At 42.6% G+C, this 18,353-nt stretch overlaps 2 protein-coding genes across 8 annotated transcripts in view; one reads left to right on the forward strand and one right to left on the reverse strand.

Annotated features, from left to right (window-relative positions):
* Positions 1 to 18,353, forward strand: part of CD96 (CD96 molecule) — a 97,564-nt gene that overhangs the window by 25,961 nt on the left and 53,250 nt on the right. For 6 of the 7 annotated variants that reach the window (XM_053220825.1, XM_053220821.1, XM_027077686.2 and 3 more), the window contains exons 4-5: positions 4,082 to 4,292; positions 7,350 to 7,405. In XM_053220825.1, the coding sequence (XP_053076800.1) occupies positions 4,082 to 4,292; positions 7,350 to 7,405 (267 nt within the window). The remainder of the gene's footprint in view (positions 1 to 4,081; positions 4,293 to 7,349; positions 7,406 to 18,353) is intronic. The other variant, XM_053220820.1, reaches the window with a different exon arrangement.
* On the reverse strand, positions 11,688 to 14,974 carry ZBED2 (zinc finger BED-type containing 2). Its single transcript, XM_015069183.3, has 2 exons — positions 14,746 to 14,974; positions 11,688 to 14,501 (listed from the first exon to the last, which is right to left on the reverse strand). The coding sequence occupies exon 2, from the start codon at positions 13,694 to 13,696 to the stop codon at positions 13,043 to 13,045; it is 654 nt and encodes a 217-aa protein (XP_014924669.2). The 5' UTR covers positions 13,697 to 14,501; positions 14,746 to 14,974; the 3' UTR covers positions 11,688 to 13,042.

Genomic DNA, 18,353 nt, shown 5'->3' on the forward strand with positions numbered 1-18,353 from the left:
TTCATCAGTGAGGCTGGAAGACAGTCTGTATTACTTGAGTATCTACTATTACTTGAGTATTACTTGAGGGTCAGGACAAGCATGGTATACTGTATGTATGCTAATTCAGTCTGTACTCTTCATTAAATCATATGGCTCCTCCAAAGTGAGAATCCCATTGGGTTTTAGAAATATTTATTAATATTTTAGGGGTGCCTGGGTGGCACAGTCAGTTAAGCATCCGACTTCAGCTCAGGTCATGATCTTGTGGTTCGTGAGTTCGAGCCCTGTGTCGGGCTCTGTGCTGACAGCTCAGAGCCTGGAGCCTGCTTCGGATTCTGTGTTTCCCCCTCTCTCTGCCCCTCCCATGCTCACACTGTGTCTCTCTCTCTCTCTCAAAAATAAACATCAAAAAAAAATTTAAAAAACGAAATATTTATTAATATTTTTTAAAGTTATCTAAATTAACAAAACGTTTTAAAAAGGCAGGGGGAAGGGTGCCTGGGTGGCTCAGACAGTTAAGCGTCCAACTCTTGTTTCAGCTCAGGTCATGATCTCATGGTTTTGTGGGTTCAAGCTGCCTGCGCAGAGTGCGCTTGGGATTCTCTCTCCCTCTCCGTCTGGCCCTTCCCTGCTTGCCCTGTCTCTGTCTCTCTCAAAAAACAAAAAACAAACAAACAAACAAACAAAAAACACCTTTACACATTATCCAATTTTTTTCTTTGAAAAACAAGAAAAGAAGAAAAAAAAAAACCAGGCAAGAATAAAGATTCTGTACAAGACCTCTTACCAGTATGTTTTCAGCAGACAAGGTTACCCAAGATCATTATTAGGTAAGATCAGAGGTATACTCTCTGACCCCTATCACCAAAGGCAGATCACTATATTATGAAACAGCTTCTTCACTCAACAAATTGTCCACACCTCTGTAATCTACAATGTATATAAAGGCCTCTGGCTTCCTGGAATTTCTTTTAAATTTTTCATTCCACATACTCAGAAACGAAAAAACAAAACAAAACAAAAAGTTCTTTTTACTGTTTTGTGATTGTTTGGCTTTTATTAGTACGTGTTGTCTCTGAGATTTAACTTCCCTGGACCTGGGCATCTCTGCTTTTTGATGCCCTGACTTAAGCACCTTCTTGCTTTGTTTGACCTTTGAGCAAATTACTCAACCTTAGTTTATTCCAGATTGTCATAGGAATAAATAAGACTCAAAAGGGGCACCTGGGTCGCTCAGTCGGTTAAGCGTCCGACTTCACCTCAGGTCATGATCTCACCGTTTGCGAGTTCAAGCCCCACATCAGGCTCTGTGCTGACAGATCAGAGCCTGGAGCCTGCTTCGGATTCTTTGTCTCCCTTTCTCTTTGCCCCTCCCCTGCTTGGGCTCTATCTCTCTTTCTCTCCAAAATAAACATCAAAAAAAAAAAAAAAAAGACTCGAAAGAACTTTGCACAATGTCTAAAGCATAGTGTGTGCTAAATAAATTTAAGCTATGATTAATAAGAATATAAAACTTTAATAGTGGCTGTAGCATATTATTAGTATTAGTTTCCCCTCTTCCAGCTCCAGACATTTCATTGTCTGCCTGGGCTCCTTTTTCCCTCACCTCCTCTCTCATTTGCTGGGTGAAGGCAGCCATTCCCTGCAGGTTCTTGCCTGGGCCCCCTTTATAACTCCTCCAGCAGTTAAACTACCCTGGCCGGCCACACCCAGCAACACAATAATGGAAAAACAGCTTTTGTCTCCCGAGTTTCCAACCTCAGCTTCTGACTGCCTTTCTTCCCACTACAAAGTAACAGATGGAAATGTTTCCAATGGGGAGACATTTACTAAGTGGCCAAAAAGCATTTTGAGCTCTGAAGATCCTCACAAAAAGAGAACCTGTGAGTGAAGCAAGAGCTATAGAAGTTAGCTCAGTGTGCAGACCTGCAGGGGGAGCCTGCTTCCTTAATTATTGGCCTCCAGATCTGCAGCCATTGAGTGAACCGCATCCATTTTCTTCTGTCACCACCCAATGCAGAGGGCTCCTTTTTGGGCCCTGTCTCCAGAATGTAAGCTGTCTCCTTTTAATTTTCTATATGCTTCTTCACTAGGAAGATAGTAGCACAGACTCCTAGGTCCTTTCTTATTGTGGGGTCAAAGGTGTGCACATTGTTTCAGGGTAAGTCTCGAGCAGGGCATCACTGTTTACAAACAGTACTGTCTATGTATCTGTATGTAAAGGTGATAGCAGTCTTAGCCCATGTCACCTAAAGAATGGTGTCTTACGTAAGAGTTTCTACTAAGTATATTCTGGAAATATTTATATAAACTATTTAAATAAAGTCTGCCTTCATGTTTCCGCTGTTTCTGCTCCCAGATCATACTTGAATTCTCTAACTCTCCTAGCTTCTGTTTCTTCTACTCTGAATATGTATAGTGGTGGGGGTTTTTTTTGACAGATTTAAACCAGAGGTTCCAAGGGACGGATCTTTGTTTTCATTATTTCGTGACTTCTCCACCAAATGCATTGCTGTTCATCTCAGTTCTCTCCGTTTCCCCTGATCTCTGCACATAATGATTGATTAATCTGTTGTTTAGAGTTAGACCAGTGGTTCTCAGACCTGGATCCTTTGAGGATTTTTTTTTTTATAAATTTTTTTTAACATTTATTTATTTTTGAGACAGAGAGAGACAGAGTATGAACAGGGGAGGAGCAGAGAGAGAGGGAGACACAGAATCTGAAACAGGCTCCAGGCTCTGAGCTGTCAGCACAGAGCCCGACGTGTGGCTCGAACTCATGGACCGTGAGATCATGACCTGAGCTGAAGTCGGACGCTTAACCGACCAAGCCACCCAGGCGCCCCATGAGGACCTTTTAAAAAATGTTACAGCCTGAGTTTCATCCCAGAACAACTGAGGTAGAATCTGCAGAGGAGAAACTTGGTGTGTCAGAATGTTTTCAAAGCAACTCAACTGAGAATATTCAGTTATTTATAGAAGAATGAGATCATAACCCTTCCTCTACCCTTGTGCCCCTCAAGAGTCCCCTCGTCACCAGCCCTTAGCACACTTACCGACACTGACCAGCACGATGATTGCCCAGCGATCTTGTCCATGGAAATTCTGGGTATGGCAAGAAGAATAGGAGCTTTCCTTCATAAATGCAAGAACCGATATGGAATAGAAGAACCAAGTGCTTCAAATAAACTCTGATTTGTGGAATTTTGATTAATATTTAGAGTCTACCCTTTATGTGTCCTCTATGAAGGTAGCATAGAAATAAAAAAGAGAAGGGCAAGGACCATGACTAGTCAGAGGGAAGGAGGCAAGAAAGTGCCCAGGGCACAAAATTTAAGAAGGCACTTACTTTCAGATACCCACCCTGCACTGATAGGGCCCTGAGAGTGAGTGCTAAGAGCCTCTTTACTTCATCCTGGTCCTGGCCCCACGGCGAGCTAAAATGAGACCTTTTCCAAAGGAAAGGTGGAAGGGAGGACAACCATAATCATCCGGTCCAGATGAAGATTTAATTAGCAAAACGGATACAGCACATCTTAGCATTAGGATTCTTGAACTTTGGGGCACCTGGGTGGTTCAGTCAGTTAATCGTCCGGCTCTTGACTTCAGCTCAGGTCATGATCTCACGGTTTATGGGTTCAAACCCCACATCAGACTCTGCACTAGCAGTGCAAAGCCTGCTTGGGATTCTCTCTCTCTCTCTCTCTCTCTGTCCCTTTCCCACCTGTGTGCTTTCTCTCTCAAAATAAACTTAAAAAAATAGATTCTTGAACTTGAAATAAGAATTATGATCTTTCATTAGCCCCCAGTGCTGTGCCCTCCAAATCCCACTGCTGATACACACCTTATGGAAAGTTATGAAGGGGAAGTTCTAGTCAGAGGAACATCAAGTTTCTATTCTTGTTAGGAGAGGGTGACTCTAGTCATTGAAAGTCAAGTGTAATGATCTTTTCTCTAGTAACATAGCAAATATCTCTTAATTTCACTTCTTCATCCATCACCTGTATTTTTTACAAGATATAAATGAATGAATGCATGTGAACATCTAGTCTGGAGCTGACGCGATTGAGTGCCGAGTAACCGGGAATATTTCTTTCAGCAGGAAGATAACGGAACTCAGGAAGCATGTATCACCCAAGGTCACTCCATCAGCAATTCCACACTATTTAAAGACAGAGTCAAGCTAGGTACAGACTATAAACTCTACCTCTCTCCAATCCAAATCCACGATGATGGCCGGAAGTTCTCCTGCCACGTTATGGTCAGACCTGGTAAAACCTTGAGGAGCTCCACCACAGTCAAGGTTTTTGGTAAGAGCTTCTGTTTTCCGGACTCCCTGCTGTCCTCCTGTCCATTTTTCCTGCCTTGTTCTCTCCTACAGAGAAAGTGCCCCGGTCTCTGGAGAGCAGCCCCGCAGGGTAGCTATTCTAGAGCTCTGTTGACCTTGATACTGGCATTCACGTTAGGGGTGAGGATAAGGGTAGGGAGTTAAAGAATGAGGATTGAGTTAATAGAATAAAATCACACTGAAAGCCATAGAGTGGCCAGGCTCCTGGTGACTACTCCTTATTTACAACTTTAATGTTTCCTGAGAATACTGGGAATCTCTTTAATTATAACTGCCAAAATCTAATTACCGAGTTGTCTAATTGTCTTGGTTGCTTGCTGGAGTGAGGCAGAATAGGGACAGTGTGAGAAAAGGAAAACGATAAACACAGCTCCAGAGAAACTGCAGGAGTCCCCCCACCCCCAGCAGGGCCAGCTCCTCAGTGAAGGAGCCTGCAGGATGGCCCTCTGTCCCTGCATCCACTGAAGTATGGAGCGGAAATATCCACGATGGCCCACTCAGGTTTCACAGGCTCTGCAGAGAGCAAATTTGCAGAAAATGTGAAAATTCTATTTTGCTCAGTGAGGCCAGGCAATATTAGTAAATATAAAATCCAAACCCCTGGCTTTGGATCGTTTTCATCTTTGTCCCCAAGAACTGTGTTTTTTACCAAGTCATTTTTAAGTGAAGGCAAAGAGAAAAGCAGTGATGTGGATGAGCCATTAATTGTTTTTGCAAATGAGGGAACTGGAGAGAAAATAACCTCACAAAACCTGAGCACACCAGCTACTAGATTCTCCCTCAGTTCTCTGAATGACCAGACAAATGAATAATCTTTGTTTTCACTTAGAATATTAAGGCATTATTAATAGAGATCAGAGAATTCAGTATTTTGAGGGAAATACAAAGACTGTAGTTCGTAAAGATGGAGGCAGCTACAGCCGAGATTTATGTAGTTGGAAGTCTCTTGTAGTTCTTCTTATGTCTCTCTCTCTCTCTGGCTTCCTTTCCTTCCCTCCCCCTCTTTCCATCTCTCCTTGTGGATGGGCTAGGAGATAATTGATCACCCCTAATGATCATGTTGCTTATGGAGCCTGAACAGTGCTCTGTGAAGAGGTGGGAAAGCCTGTTCATTTCTTTCATCGATATCACTGTCAGCTCACTTACTGGGGCGTGACTGTCTTCGAACAAACACAAAACTGACTCATCTGGCCTGACTTTAGGCAAATCAATGAAGGCAGCTCTCCAGGATGTGAAAACACATGTTGATTCTAAGCTGGGCAAACCATGTCCGGTTTGACCAAGGGTTATTGCACCCCAACTTGATCTAACTGCCTTGTCAACACTTAAACCACACCCTCTCTCTCTCTGTGGCAGAGACCTCCGTCTTAGTCTTGAATGCCTTTTCCTCTTTCACATCTTACTCTTATCACCCTGTCTGTGTCTACACCTCTCTGTCTCTACGTCTCTGTTTCTTCTTTGATCTCCTCTCAGTGGATGCTTAAAAATAGGAGATTCTGCCTGCCTGTTCATTCGATTTTCCCTGCTTCCTCTCTTTCCCCTTTAGCAAATGGGCCAGCCAGGCTGTGCTTGGCCTGGCTCATCCAGTCCTTAGACTCTTTGTGTGTGCCACGAAGTATATATCCTAGTGGCCCTGGCGTGGAAGTATAATACATGTCTTATTCAGAAACCACTCAGCAGTCCTCGGTGATTCCTCAAATAGGACAAACCAAAAATAAAAACTTGAAACTTCAAAATAAATACCCAAGTGTAGCACAGACCCACTGCAGCGTGGTTGCCCTAAATCCACTTTATTTCTTCGTCCTGAATAACACCTCCCTCTCTAACAGTGCAGGGGCCAGAAGCTTCCCTGGCTCCTTTGCTACTTCTTGCTCTCCTCTCACTGATCTTCTTGACTTTACTTTCCTTAGCAGGGCGTCACCTGCTATTCCCAAGTTCGCTCCTGCCCTCTTCTAAGCCCTTAAACCTGATTGTCCTGAGCCTCAAAAGGAATGTCTCTGTAGCACCCCTGCAACTTTCAGTAACTGTTCTTTCTTTCAGGTCCTTCATTCCAATGGTATCTGTTGCTGATATGAGCTCAGAATGGCCAGAATACCCCTCCTCGCATTAGTGTTTTCGGGTCTGTCTTGGTTTGGGTTCCCCAAAAGAAAACACTGAGATAAGGATTTGAGTTAAATTAATTTATTTGAGGAGTATTTATTGAAGGAATTTATTGGAAGGAAGCATCAGAAGAGGAGTCAGAAAGCCAAGGAAGGGAAAGAAGATAATGAAATATACGTGAACATGCCAGTTACCAGTGTGGGCTCAGAGCTCATTCCCACCAGGGAACTCTGGGGCAATACACATCAGAGTTCTCCCAGAACTCTGGGAGAGGCAAGGAAGTTGGGGTATTCTCCAGCAACTCCCTATCTGTTATAGCCATTAGCTCACTAGACGTCCAGTTTGCCCTGCTTGTGGACCGAATGAGCTCCCATAGGCCCAATAAATCCCTAAGAGAGGGTCACAGGTATGCCCAACAAAAGGCCTTCAGCAAGTAGAGGCAAATGCGTCTAGATGTAACAGACACTGACAGCCTGTGACAGGCTTACTATTTCTCCAGTGGTTCACAGACAGCCTTGTCTGCTGCACTCAAGCACTGACTTGAAGCCACTTTGGTTCAACGTAATGTACTCAATGTCTACTTTGTGCTGGTCACTGGTAAGTTCTAGAGATGGAGGGATGAATGAAAATAGGCTTCAGGGCACTTACAGTCTAACAGGACGTCAAAGTCACTGAAATATCCTCCGATGTATTCTAAAATCTGTATTTTCCATGAAAATGTCAATTTCTTAAGGACAGTGAAGTTGATTTGTCCACCTTTGTTTCGTAGGCCTTTAGCATACAGCTGGGCACATAGTGGATGTTGAATTAATATTTGATGAATGATGAACACACACACACACACACACACACACACACACACTAGTGGCCAGGTAAGATGGTATTCAGTGACACTAACTGTGTTTTATTTGCCTTTAAGCTAAGCCAGAAATCCCCATGATTATGGAAAATAACTCTACGGATGTCTTGGGAGAGGTGAGTCACATTAAAGCCTTTGAAAATCTATAGTGTAATATGCCAAGGTGTGTTTGGTTACATCGTTGTCAGAATATCTTCTCAAAGGACCTTATTCCTTGGCCCTCAGCCAATTAATTGCTAGTGAGGAAGAAGAGAAGCTGAGTTGATTCTAGAGCCAAGTGGAAATCCTTACTTTCTGACTTAGGGCTCTCAGAACATACGATCTGTAATCCTTAGTCCTTAAATTTTCTGGAAGAATCATCTCAATAGTTTAACCTTCTCTTTAGTGAAAATTGGAGAAGCTAGGGAAGGAAAAATAGAACAGAAAGCAGTGTGAATCTTAGTGTTAGAATGAGGCTTTTGTTCAGCTGGCATTTAATTCATTCTAATCCACTTCCTGTACCGGCCCTTCTTATAGTCTTTGGTTTGAAGTAACAAGAGGAGAGGTGCCCTTCTATGCTCTTTCAGAACCCTGCCTATTTCTTAGGCGGTAGGAGAAAGGGCAGGTGAAAAAGGAAAGTAGAGTAGGGCTGTTTGACTTCAGTTTCTTGTAGGTGATTCCCAGCCTTGAGTCACTGGGATCTGGGCTCACTTGCCAGCTCTTCTTGTTGGCTGTGACCTTGGGCAAATTACTTCACATCCTTTTCTACCTTTTTCTATCTATATGAAGAGGATAAGAAGAACATCTGCATATTGTTGTTGTTCTTAAGAATTCAATGAAATACCGTATGAAAAGTTCTTAGTATGCTCCAAGGCATGTATTAGGTGCTCAGTAAACATTATCACTGTTGTTTCATTGTTATTACTACTATGTGTGTTAATCAGTTGTCTCGGGGCATTTTGACTTAATTCAAGCTTTTCGAAATCCCAAATAAAATAAATATTCTTGTGAACTCTCAAACATTTTCTGCTACATGAGATGAGAGAAAATTATACTCCTATTCTAATTTCTTCTAATCCTGAGAACACTACATAACTTATGATTTCTGATCCTATATATAAGATCATTTATAAATGATCCTAAATATAAGTCATTTAATTTGACAGCTATATACAAATCATAGCTCAAACTCTGTGGGATGGTTTTAGATGGGCATATATTTGTGTCTTTTGTTGATTTTATGTATTAGTCTCTTAGATAATTGCTGTTATAGTCCCAAGTATATGAAAAAAAATTAACTCCAATTTTATTAGTGGACATCATTTCAATAGTTTGAATAAAACTAACAGTCTAATGGCACGTTTGGCAGGTATTTTTGTTTCCTACAAGGTTTTCCTGTTGGTTCTTTATGCCAATGTTTACAGGTAATAAGGACTCAATCAAGATACAGAACCATAAGATTGGATCCAAGAATTCCAGTTTAAAAAAAAAAAGGACTTTCTCTTACATGTTATCACATTTCTTCTTCTGTACCCATGTTTACCTAGGTGCCGACTAGGACAGTCAGAGAACCTTCCTTCCTGGGGAATTAGTAAATAATCTCTCACCAACTCTATTTAACCAGCAACAGGACACGGCTTGTCTGTGGATCTTTTAACATTTTGCCAAATGTTAGTAATTTCTTACTCTAATATTCTTAGAGTTCCCATTGTATTTTTAATAGCTTCTTAACTCTTCAAAGTCCTTCCCCATGCTTTTATTGAGTGGTGCTCTGAAATAGGTGGGGCATCCATAATTTTACGGATGAGAAATGGTGGCCTGAAGAGTCTACACAACTGGCTGAATCACTAATAAAAGGCAGAGCTGGGATGAGAATTTAGCATGCCCATAACCAGGTAGGATGATATAATGAAAGGAGACCATGATTCAGTGGCAGACAGAACTAATATCAAATCCTAATTCGACCATTTCTTGGCTACATATCTTCATCCAATAGTTAACTTCCATGAGTCTCAACTAAGTCATCTAAAACTGGGATCAGGATTAATATTTCATGGGACTCTTAGGGGAATTAAATTTATGCATAGTAATGGAGTATATTGAACATAATAGATGTCTCAGGAATATTTCTTTCCTTCCCATTATTTATCATTCACCTGCTCCCTTTCATCCACTGTTTCATCTGAAGATATATTCATAAATCTCCTATGTGATTGATTTTGGGAGACAGTATGTGATAATGAAAAAACAGAACATAGATTGTGGAATCTGATAGACCTGGGTCTGAATTCTCCCCTATTGCTTATTAACTCTGACCCCTGGGACCTCAGTTCCTTAGCTTCCTCATCAGTGAACATGGACAATGATCTCAACCTCCCAAGAGTGATATAAAGATCAAATGAGAGAACACATGTAAAGTACCTACCATCTGGCAACCATAAGTATTGGGTATGGTAACTTCCAGCCCTACCCTTCATTTCTTAGAGATTAACCAATTCAACCTGCATTTATTGCATGCCTACTATGTACTACATATTCACTCCACCAGCAGCCCTTGGAGTTAAAGTAATAGGGATTTGGTCAGTTATGAGTTATGTTTTCCAGCCTTACTAAAGCAATGAAGTTTATGGTTAATTTGGTTTTCCTGAAAAATCAAAAAGCTCCCAAATTATTCTAACCATGACACTTCTCAGGTTTAGACATGCCAGCAATATCCAAAGAGAGTGTTACTCCTGTGGATGTCATATTCTTGTGCATTCTGGGGGCAAGGCTTCACCAGGGCGCCAGCATGGCATGCAGCCTCGCCTCCTCAGCTGCGATGGAAAAGGAGTCTTTAGCTGAAACCTCAGGGCCCCTTCTTGTAACAGACACAGTATTCGAATAAAAGATGCCGGCCCAAAGAGCCCTCAGCCCACAGACCCTGGCCCTGAATAGCCTACTCTGATGATGTAGCAAAAGAAGGCACAAGAGAGATACATGAAAACCCCAGAGTTTATTCAACAGTTCGGTCTTTCCATGAACCACATATGTCTCTCTTTTATACCCGGGCTTTCTGCTTTAACCCCTTCATCTCCATGGGTCTTGTCCTCATCACTCTCTACCTTTATTATGTTTTACAAAAGTTAAGTGAAAAAATGTATAAAGAGAACTACCTAACATGAAAGATAGGAAACAAAAGTAGCTGGGGTTAAAATGCCTGAAAAGGAAGAGAAGTGAAAATCATAAGAGCCATGTAAAACAGACACCATAATCTAAAAACACACATTACCATTCGGCAGGATGGTTCTGGTGTCTGTTTGCAGATTTTGATTGTTGCTCTTTATTTAATTGTGGTTTTGCAAAGCCTGAATCTGTGGATTCTTTGACCTTCTTAAGCTTCATTTCAAATGTATGGGTGTATGTGTGTTTAAGATTAGGTATTAGAGCTTCTTCCTCTCCTTCCTTCCCTCTGACCTCCCTCCCTTCTTTTCTTTCTTGCTTTCTTTCTTTCTTTCTTTCTTTCTTTCTTTCTTTCCTTCTTCTTTTCCTTCCTTCCTTCTTTCCTTCCTTCCTACCTTCCTTCCTCTCTCTCTCTTTTTCCTTCCTTCCTTCCTTCCTTCCTTCCTTCCTTCCTACCTTCCTGCCTTCCTTCCTTCCTGGAATCTTATGGAACAATAAGGCTCTGATTCCCAATGTCCAGTCATGGGACTCTCAGTGGCCCTCATCATCATTTAGAAGGTGAGAGTCCCTGAGTTTTTACCTTAGCTGGAGAGGGCCCTAAAAATAGCACCACATCCCTTTGGAAAACCATATGGGAAGTGAAACCTTTAATATCAGGCAAGTTTCTAGAAAAAAATAAGGAGATTACAAGCCTACAGTACAGTCTGGGATTTTCACAAGCTATGTTTGGACTTGTGCTTGTTCCACAAACAGCTCACAGGGAAAACAGATCTGGGTGTTAGAGCTGCTGACAGTCTAAGAATGAGCAAGCAGTAAGAGGGAGCCACACAGGTGAGGACAGAGGGAAACAAGACCCCATTACGACACCAGGATCTTGTCCACTTTCTGGGAGGCCGTTGCCCATTAAGTGCTTGGATCTATCTACAAGATAATGAGAAACTGTCTTTATTAGCTCTTGTCTCCCCAGCTCCCACCATCCCTCACTCCACCTCCAACCCAGTAAAAAAAAAAAAAAAAAGGTTCTAGAGGAATCATCCAAACTAAAAGTCAGCTCCAACCCAAAGGCCACAGTCATTGCCACTTTGGTTTAATCTATCCCTGAGTAACCATATTAGGCATACCCTCAATAGATTGTTCTTTCTTTATGGACTGGTAGGTTCCCTTTTTTCAAAGCATCTCTGAGTATTTAAAAATGAACAGTTTTTTTTTTATTTTTTTAAAACGTTTTATGTTTATTTATTTTTGGGAGAGAGCACATGCGCGTGCTCCCACAAGTGGGGGAGGGGCAAAGAGGGAGACACAGAATGTGAAGCAGGCTCTAGGTTCTGAGCTGTCAGCACAGAGAACAACGCAGGGCTTGAACTCACAAACTGTGAGCTCATGCCCTGAACTGAGGTTGGACACCTAACCGACTAAGCCACCCAGACACCCCCAAAATGCACAGTTGTTTTTTTAAAAGTCAGGGAACAGTTGGCCTGTAGCCGGCATCTCAAAGGCAGGAATAAAATCCAAAACCTACTGTTCAAATGAATGGGTGGTCTGTGGGAACAAAACTAAAGCAATTTAACTCATTAAAATTGACCTCAGAACCTCAGAAAATGTTCTCCGCCCTTCAGTCTCCCAGATAGTCTTCGTCTCTCATCTTTCCATGGTGAATTTTTGAGGAGGGATCTGTCTCTCTTCTGCCATGTCACACTTCTTCTCTGTCTCTTTTTCTTTCTTTTTTGGTTTTCTGCCTCTGTTTTTTATTTCTCCTTACTCGCCGCCTCTCTCCACCTTTCTTTTTTCCTTTCTGAGTTTCTCTCCTCTCTTCCTCATGATCTCCCTCTTTAACAGACCTTAATATGAAATTAGATTATATTTTTAAATATTTATGAATAAGTTTTTACATCCTCTATTCTTAACGTTTCTTTCGAGTGAGCTGAAAAGTCTTTAATTCTCTCTGTGCTGATTATACGTTAATTACGTACGTGTTACATTGTTGCAAAGACAGGACTCAGACAGTTTCTGCTGGTGACACAGCTTTAATGTAAGCAGATGATACAACACAGCACCAGTGGCAGAAAAGACCTACATTGGATGGGTCCCGAGAACTCAGGCTCAAGCTTCTATGTGCTTCCACAGCTGGGCCCCACAGAACAAGCCCTGTACCCAGTTCTCAAATCACCACCAGTATGTGTGCAAAGGCCTCAGCCCCAGGAAGCCTCAGCTCTGCTTGTGGCAGAGTCCCTTAGAATGAGCTGGTCACATAGGTACATTCCAGCTACCTGGCCAACCTCAACTATCAGAGCCCTCAGCTCCGCGAACCAAGTGCTAGGCATAAATCCCATTATTTTCACTCATCACCACTGACAGTATGGTCCATTCTGCACCCAAACTCACAGACCCATGGTGGCAAAACAACAGCGATCTTCAGTTAATACGTTTTGAGGTTTTGATCAGGACAGCCTTCAGGGGCCCTGTAGGTAAGTATTTGGTCAATTCAGAACTGCTGAGATTAACTCCTATTATGCACTCTTTGTCTTAAAAACAAAATACTTTATATTTAAGCTAAAGTGGCTCTTTGCTGGGAGCCTGAAGTCTGTGTCTTCAGAATAGATACCTCCCAGGCTGATTTAAACAAAATGGAAAGGATGAGCTGCTGCAGGCTGCTCTTGCTCCCTCCGACAGGCTTCCTTCTCAGCTCTCACCTTCCACTTCATCTCCAGGATGGCCCTTTCTACCTCCTCCAGGGCTCGCTCTCTCCTTTCCACTGCTCTCTCCCGCCATTCCACTGCCCTCTCCCTCCTAAGCACCTCCTTTTCCCTTTGGCTGGCCCACAAAGCCAGGGTCCCCAGCTGCTCCAGGAACCGGGCCCATTCGCCCTCGATACCCATGGGGAGCTGGGGCCCCTGGGACCTGGAGTCCTTGCGCTGCCCCACCTGACCATGGCCAGTCTTCTCCAGCTCCTCTCTATGCATGCTCTTCAGATGTTTCCACAAGGCTGTGGTGCCCACGTTAACCCCCGGGCCGCGGCTCACCTGCCTGCCACACAGGCGGCAGGTGGCATATTGGTTGGGGTGGTGGCCAGCACGAACAGGGGCCAGGTGGAAATATTCCCAAACCTCAGAAAACCGGGACCCCTTGTTGTGCGGCAGAGAGGTGGGCATGGCGCTCGCGAAAGGGCCAACCGGTTCTCCCTTCTCACTGATTGCCTCTTCCTCCTTCATCTCAAGGTCTCCTTTTGCCTTCATCCTGGTTCCCTCCTCTTCCTCCTCTTCCCGCCTCATCCTGTCTCGTCTTTTAACAGCTTTCCTTGAGCCAGAAGTCTTGGCTGAACCACAGCTAAGGCAAAAATGAGTAATTGGGAAGGGACTGCAGTAACTCTTGGGTATTCACAGCAATGGCCAAAGGCTGGCCACACCTGGTGTGATGTTTCCTCCTTTCCGCTTCATGGGAGAGTCAGGGTGAGTCAGAGCCACACAAAATGGCCTCTGAGGCCCCCAGGTACATTCCCTCCAGGCTCCAGATATGTATTGATCCCTCCTTGTGTACACCAGAACGACAACACAGATTAGTCCAGAAATTACAAAGTTCTTCAGTGAATTCAGGGTTCTCTACATCAACCACCTCCACGAGTGGTTTTTGAATATTGAAAATGTTAGGTTTTCTCCTGATTGTCCTCCTGGCTGCTTCCAATGTTTCTGTGCCCCCGGAGGTCTACATGTGGGTTTTGGAGGTTCTGAACCCTCAGGCTGCTCGGGAACCCCAGGGCTGGGGCAGCACTTGTCTTCCTCAGTGTAGGCAGAAGCAAGCACAGAGAGATGCTGGTGTGAAAGACACTCACACTTCCTAAGAACTGTTGGAACAAGCAGTCCAAACGCTGGGTAATAAAGTTCCCAAGGTGAGATCGGTTTGCCCCTAGCGAGGTCCCTCTGGGGCTGAGATTCCAAGAATTCCAGCAGACTTAGCTGTTTTCAGCAGGAGGAGCTGGCCCACGCAGAGGAGAAGGACATAGAGCACATCTCAACCGACTTGTCTCCCGACAGTCCTCAGCAAGTAGCTTACACTCTGCCTTCCCAGGGGAACCATCACCTGCAAAGCCAATAGCTGATAAGACCTCCTCGACAGCAGCTTACTGTAAATGTTTGGCTTTTGCACCCCATTTAAGTAAATAAATGGACAATTAAATTTTTAGAAATAGCCTGTTTTCTCCCTCCTTTTTTGGGTCATTTCTTAAGTGATTGAGAGCTTTATCCGCCAAGCTTTGCAATCCCTAACAGTTGGTAAACACTCTCCTCCCTCCCTCGGCCCCACAGCCCTACAAGTGGGTACTTACAAGCAAGCAAGGCCCCGAGCTTGTCTCTGATGGCTTTGGTGCAGGGTGAGTGCTCCCACACGCTGTGGGTAGCTATTAGCTGACTTCTGCCCCCAGGAGGAGGGCACCCGCAGGTCCTGTTCCCTCCCACTTCCAGGGACGATGCCTTTCCAAGTGGGTGTGTCTCTGCCTGCCCACACAAAGATGCACACATTTCTCTGTACCCCCCCCCCACCCCGGAAAATAGATGTTCTGGCAAATGTTGTGTAGTAAAACAATAAGTCAAGCACCTACTAGTCTTGGTTCTGTTTCCAGGTAACTAGATCATCTGGCCTCTCAAGCAAAGAAAAATATTTAAAGGAGGGAAAGGGTGAGGTTTCAGCAGAGAAACCACACGCCCCAGTAACACCTGTGCTTTTCAAATGTTCTGTCCAGTTGTCAGACCATGAGTCTCAATTTTTGGTTCAGAAACTCCGGATGTTGTAAATACAGTCAGTAGAGAAGCCAGGGAGCCTGCACAAAAGGGAAGATGAAGTGAAAGGAATCCTCCCAAGTTGAAGGAAATGTGACAAGTTGAGAAGCAGATTTGTGGTTGCTTTTTATTATATTATGTAACTAGCATTGGAAAAGCTGAAATGTTATTGGCTTCTATTCTCAGTTGGAGTGAAATAAATGAATAGTCACAATTTAAGCACAAATTTTATATTTACGTATATGCTATATTTATATATGTATATTTTGGAAGGAGAACCTACCAAGAGGAGACAGGAACATTTTAAAGAGGGTGTCTGTGGAAGAAAAATCCTTGAGTTATAGAAGAAAAGAGAAATGGCAGAGTAGAAAACATGCCAAGACTAAAAGACAAATTTCAAGTGAAGAAAGAAGGTTGAGGGGAGGAAAGACTCCAAATAGAAATGAAGAGTTGGTAAACGAATAGGGGAACTTAAAAAAAAAAAGATTTCTCTTTCTAAACTCAAAAGCTAATTTTTTTTTAAATGAATCTATGAGAAGCCCTTTTGAAAAGGCTCTGCCCAAACTTAGGCAAACTGAATCTGGGCTGACTTGCAAATGGTCAGCATTTGAGTATTTCAGCTGTGGAAATAAGGAAATGATCATTCTTACAGCCAGATTTGGATCTACTTTTCCTGATTCCTCAGTCTCCTTGTGCTACAACCTTCCACTGGCTTCCCTCTACTTCCAGGACAATGTGCCCAACTCACACATTGGCCTACGAACCCATTCCGTCTGTCAATCTTTGTGAATTCCCCGCCACTTTCAACCACAGACCACCTGTAGAATCCAGACCCATCTCTTCCCTGACTGCAAACTATTACTCCCAGAATTCACCTCTTTCTGCTCTCCTACAGAACTGTCCAAATACTTTCTGCCACTTATTATATAATTCTTTGTGCTATTGCTCACATATTCCATGTGTACCGAGAAAAAATGTGTTGAAGAAACCAGTTCTTTTGCTAGTCTCATGGACATGACAGCCACACCGTAAGTGAGCGAGTGATTCTGACTCCTCAGCAGAAGAATGTGTGCGTGAGCACTTGTAGGTGTGTGCACGGACTCTTGTGCGTATATGCTTCATAGTTTTTTTTTTTTTTAATTTCACATGTTTTTCTTCCTACTCATGTGGAAGGTCCTACTCATGTCTGCTTGCACAGCAAAACCATATAAGCTTGGTGTTTCATAAGAGGTTTTACTTCAGTTTGAACTAGTTTAGTCTGTGGTTTTTCAATTTGAGGGAGACTGGGAGGTGTTCAGGACATCAAGCACATTCCAAAACAAAGTCTTGGAACACAATCTGGAGGTGGTAGGGAGTATTTGAAATCTGAATCGCTCCGTAAAATCTGAGTTCAGAGAATCCACTAGAGTTAAAGCTTTTTAATGTTTTTATTAAATTGACAAGAGATTTCTTCAGTGAGCCAGTTGCTTTTATAATATAATGGAACCCCTACTTGTTCCTGATATTACCATATCATCATCTTATGGTAGGTTAACCAAGCATGGAGAAAATGAGTCATGAGAGAGGTTAAAAGTATTGGCATTAATAAAAACCTTTACAACTTGTTTCCTAACGTTTTACATCCTTTTGTGGGTCACTTGAAGGTAAACATCAATCTTTGGCATTTCATTGGATTAAATAAATTGCACTCTCTTTCTTTCACTAAATAAGAATATATTTTAGGGAACCTGGTTTTATTTTTGGCTTTCTAGGACAAAAAGTGACATATGTCACGGGTTTTTATTCCTGTCACACGTCCCCGTTGTCAAGTGTGGCATGAATGTGAAAACTGGGAGCTGTAGCGTTCACTACCCACCATTTTGGATTCCACAGATAGTCGCTTCTGAAAGTCTCATGTTTGCCTTGGGCTTTTGGTAGTGGTGTGGAGGGATGCTAAACTGCACTTCAGTAGGATCTCACCAGAAAATTCTACTTTAGTGTCCTTCAATTTGGTGTCTCAGCTCTGCTCAGGACCAGATTCTTTGGGTGCAACTAGTCTGTGAAGAAATTGGCACACCATGTATTACGTATGGCTAATTGTTCTTTACTAGTTAACTAGTAAATTCATCAGTCGTGGAAAATATTTGAGAGCTAAGAACCAAGACCAGTCATATATGAAATACATACATCTCTTGATGAGACAACAAACAACTCTACGTGGTATTATAGTTGGACAGTGTTGGGGTGCTTGGGTGGCTCGGTCAGTTAAACATCTGACTCTTGATTTCAGCTCAGGTCATGACCTCATGGTTTGTGGGATCGAGCCACACATCAGGCTCTGTGCTGACAGTGCAAAGCCTGCCTGGGATTTTTCTCTCTGTGTCCCTCCCCTGCTCACATGCATACACACTCTCTCTCTTTCTCTCTGTCTCTCAAAATAAATAAATAACATAAATTAAAAAAAAAAAAACCTCATGCCGTGGCATGTTTAAAAAAAAATCGAAATACAATTTTATAATGTCTCAGATAAAATAATAATAATGAGATCCAGTAATTCCTTTTGGGTATTTTCACCAGGATGTTGAAAAAAAACACCATCTCACAAAGAGCAAATATGGTGTTGGAAATAAAACATAACTAAACCTATCTCTAAGCTACCTGTTCTGTTTCTCTCATATTTCAGTACAATGTGTTTTACCAGAAAATACCTTGGACTGGAAATGGGGTAACTTAGTTCCCAGTTGTGCCATCAACTACATTCCACTCTCTTTACCATCCTATGATTTCTGTGCCTTGGTTCCCCCATCTGTCAAATGGCAATGATAAGTTGTGTCCTACCCCACCCTAGAGGACTGTTAAGATGATAACATGAAAAGTCAATTGCATAAACTCTTTACAAGTCAAAAGTGAGATATTCACAATAATGGTTTTTGTGGTTATTGCTACAAATAGTACTTTACATTATTTGGGGAATGGAAACAACCCAAATGTGGATATCTTTTAGCTTAGAGTCTAACAGAATATTCTTTTCTGGTCTCTGACAGAGCTTCTTCCTTTTTAGTCTTTGGCTTCCATTTAGCACTGTTTTATTCTTCTTGGGTAGAACAGTGATCTTCTTTTTCCAAAACCCAGAGTCCAGACTTGCAATATTAGTCTAGTCCTAGATTCTTCCCAAGTT

This window comes from Acinonyx jubatus, chromosome C2 (assembly GCF_027475565.1).
Source record: "Acinonyx jubatus isolate Ajub_Pintada_27869175 chromosome C2, VMU_Ajub_asm_v1.0, whole genome shotgun sequence".
Taxonomy (NCBI): domain Eukaryota; kingdom Metazoa; phylum Chordata; class Mammalia; order Carnivora; family Felidae; genus Acinonyx; species Acinonyx jubatus.

Bases quoted from the DNA above. Each gene is read 5' to 3' on its own strand.
- ZBED2 (XM_015069183.3), bottom strand. From the start codon at position 13,696: ATGAGGCGGGAAGAGGAGGAAGAGGAGGGAACCAGGATGAAGGCAAAA.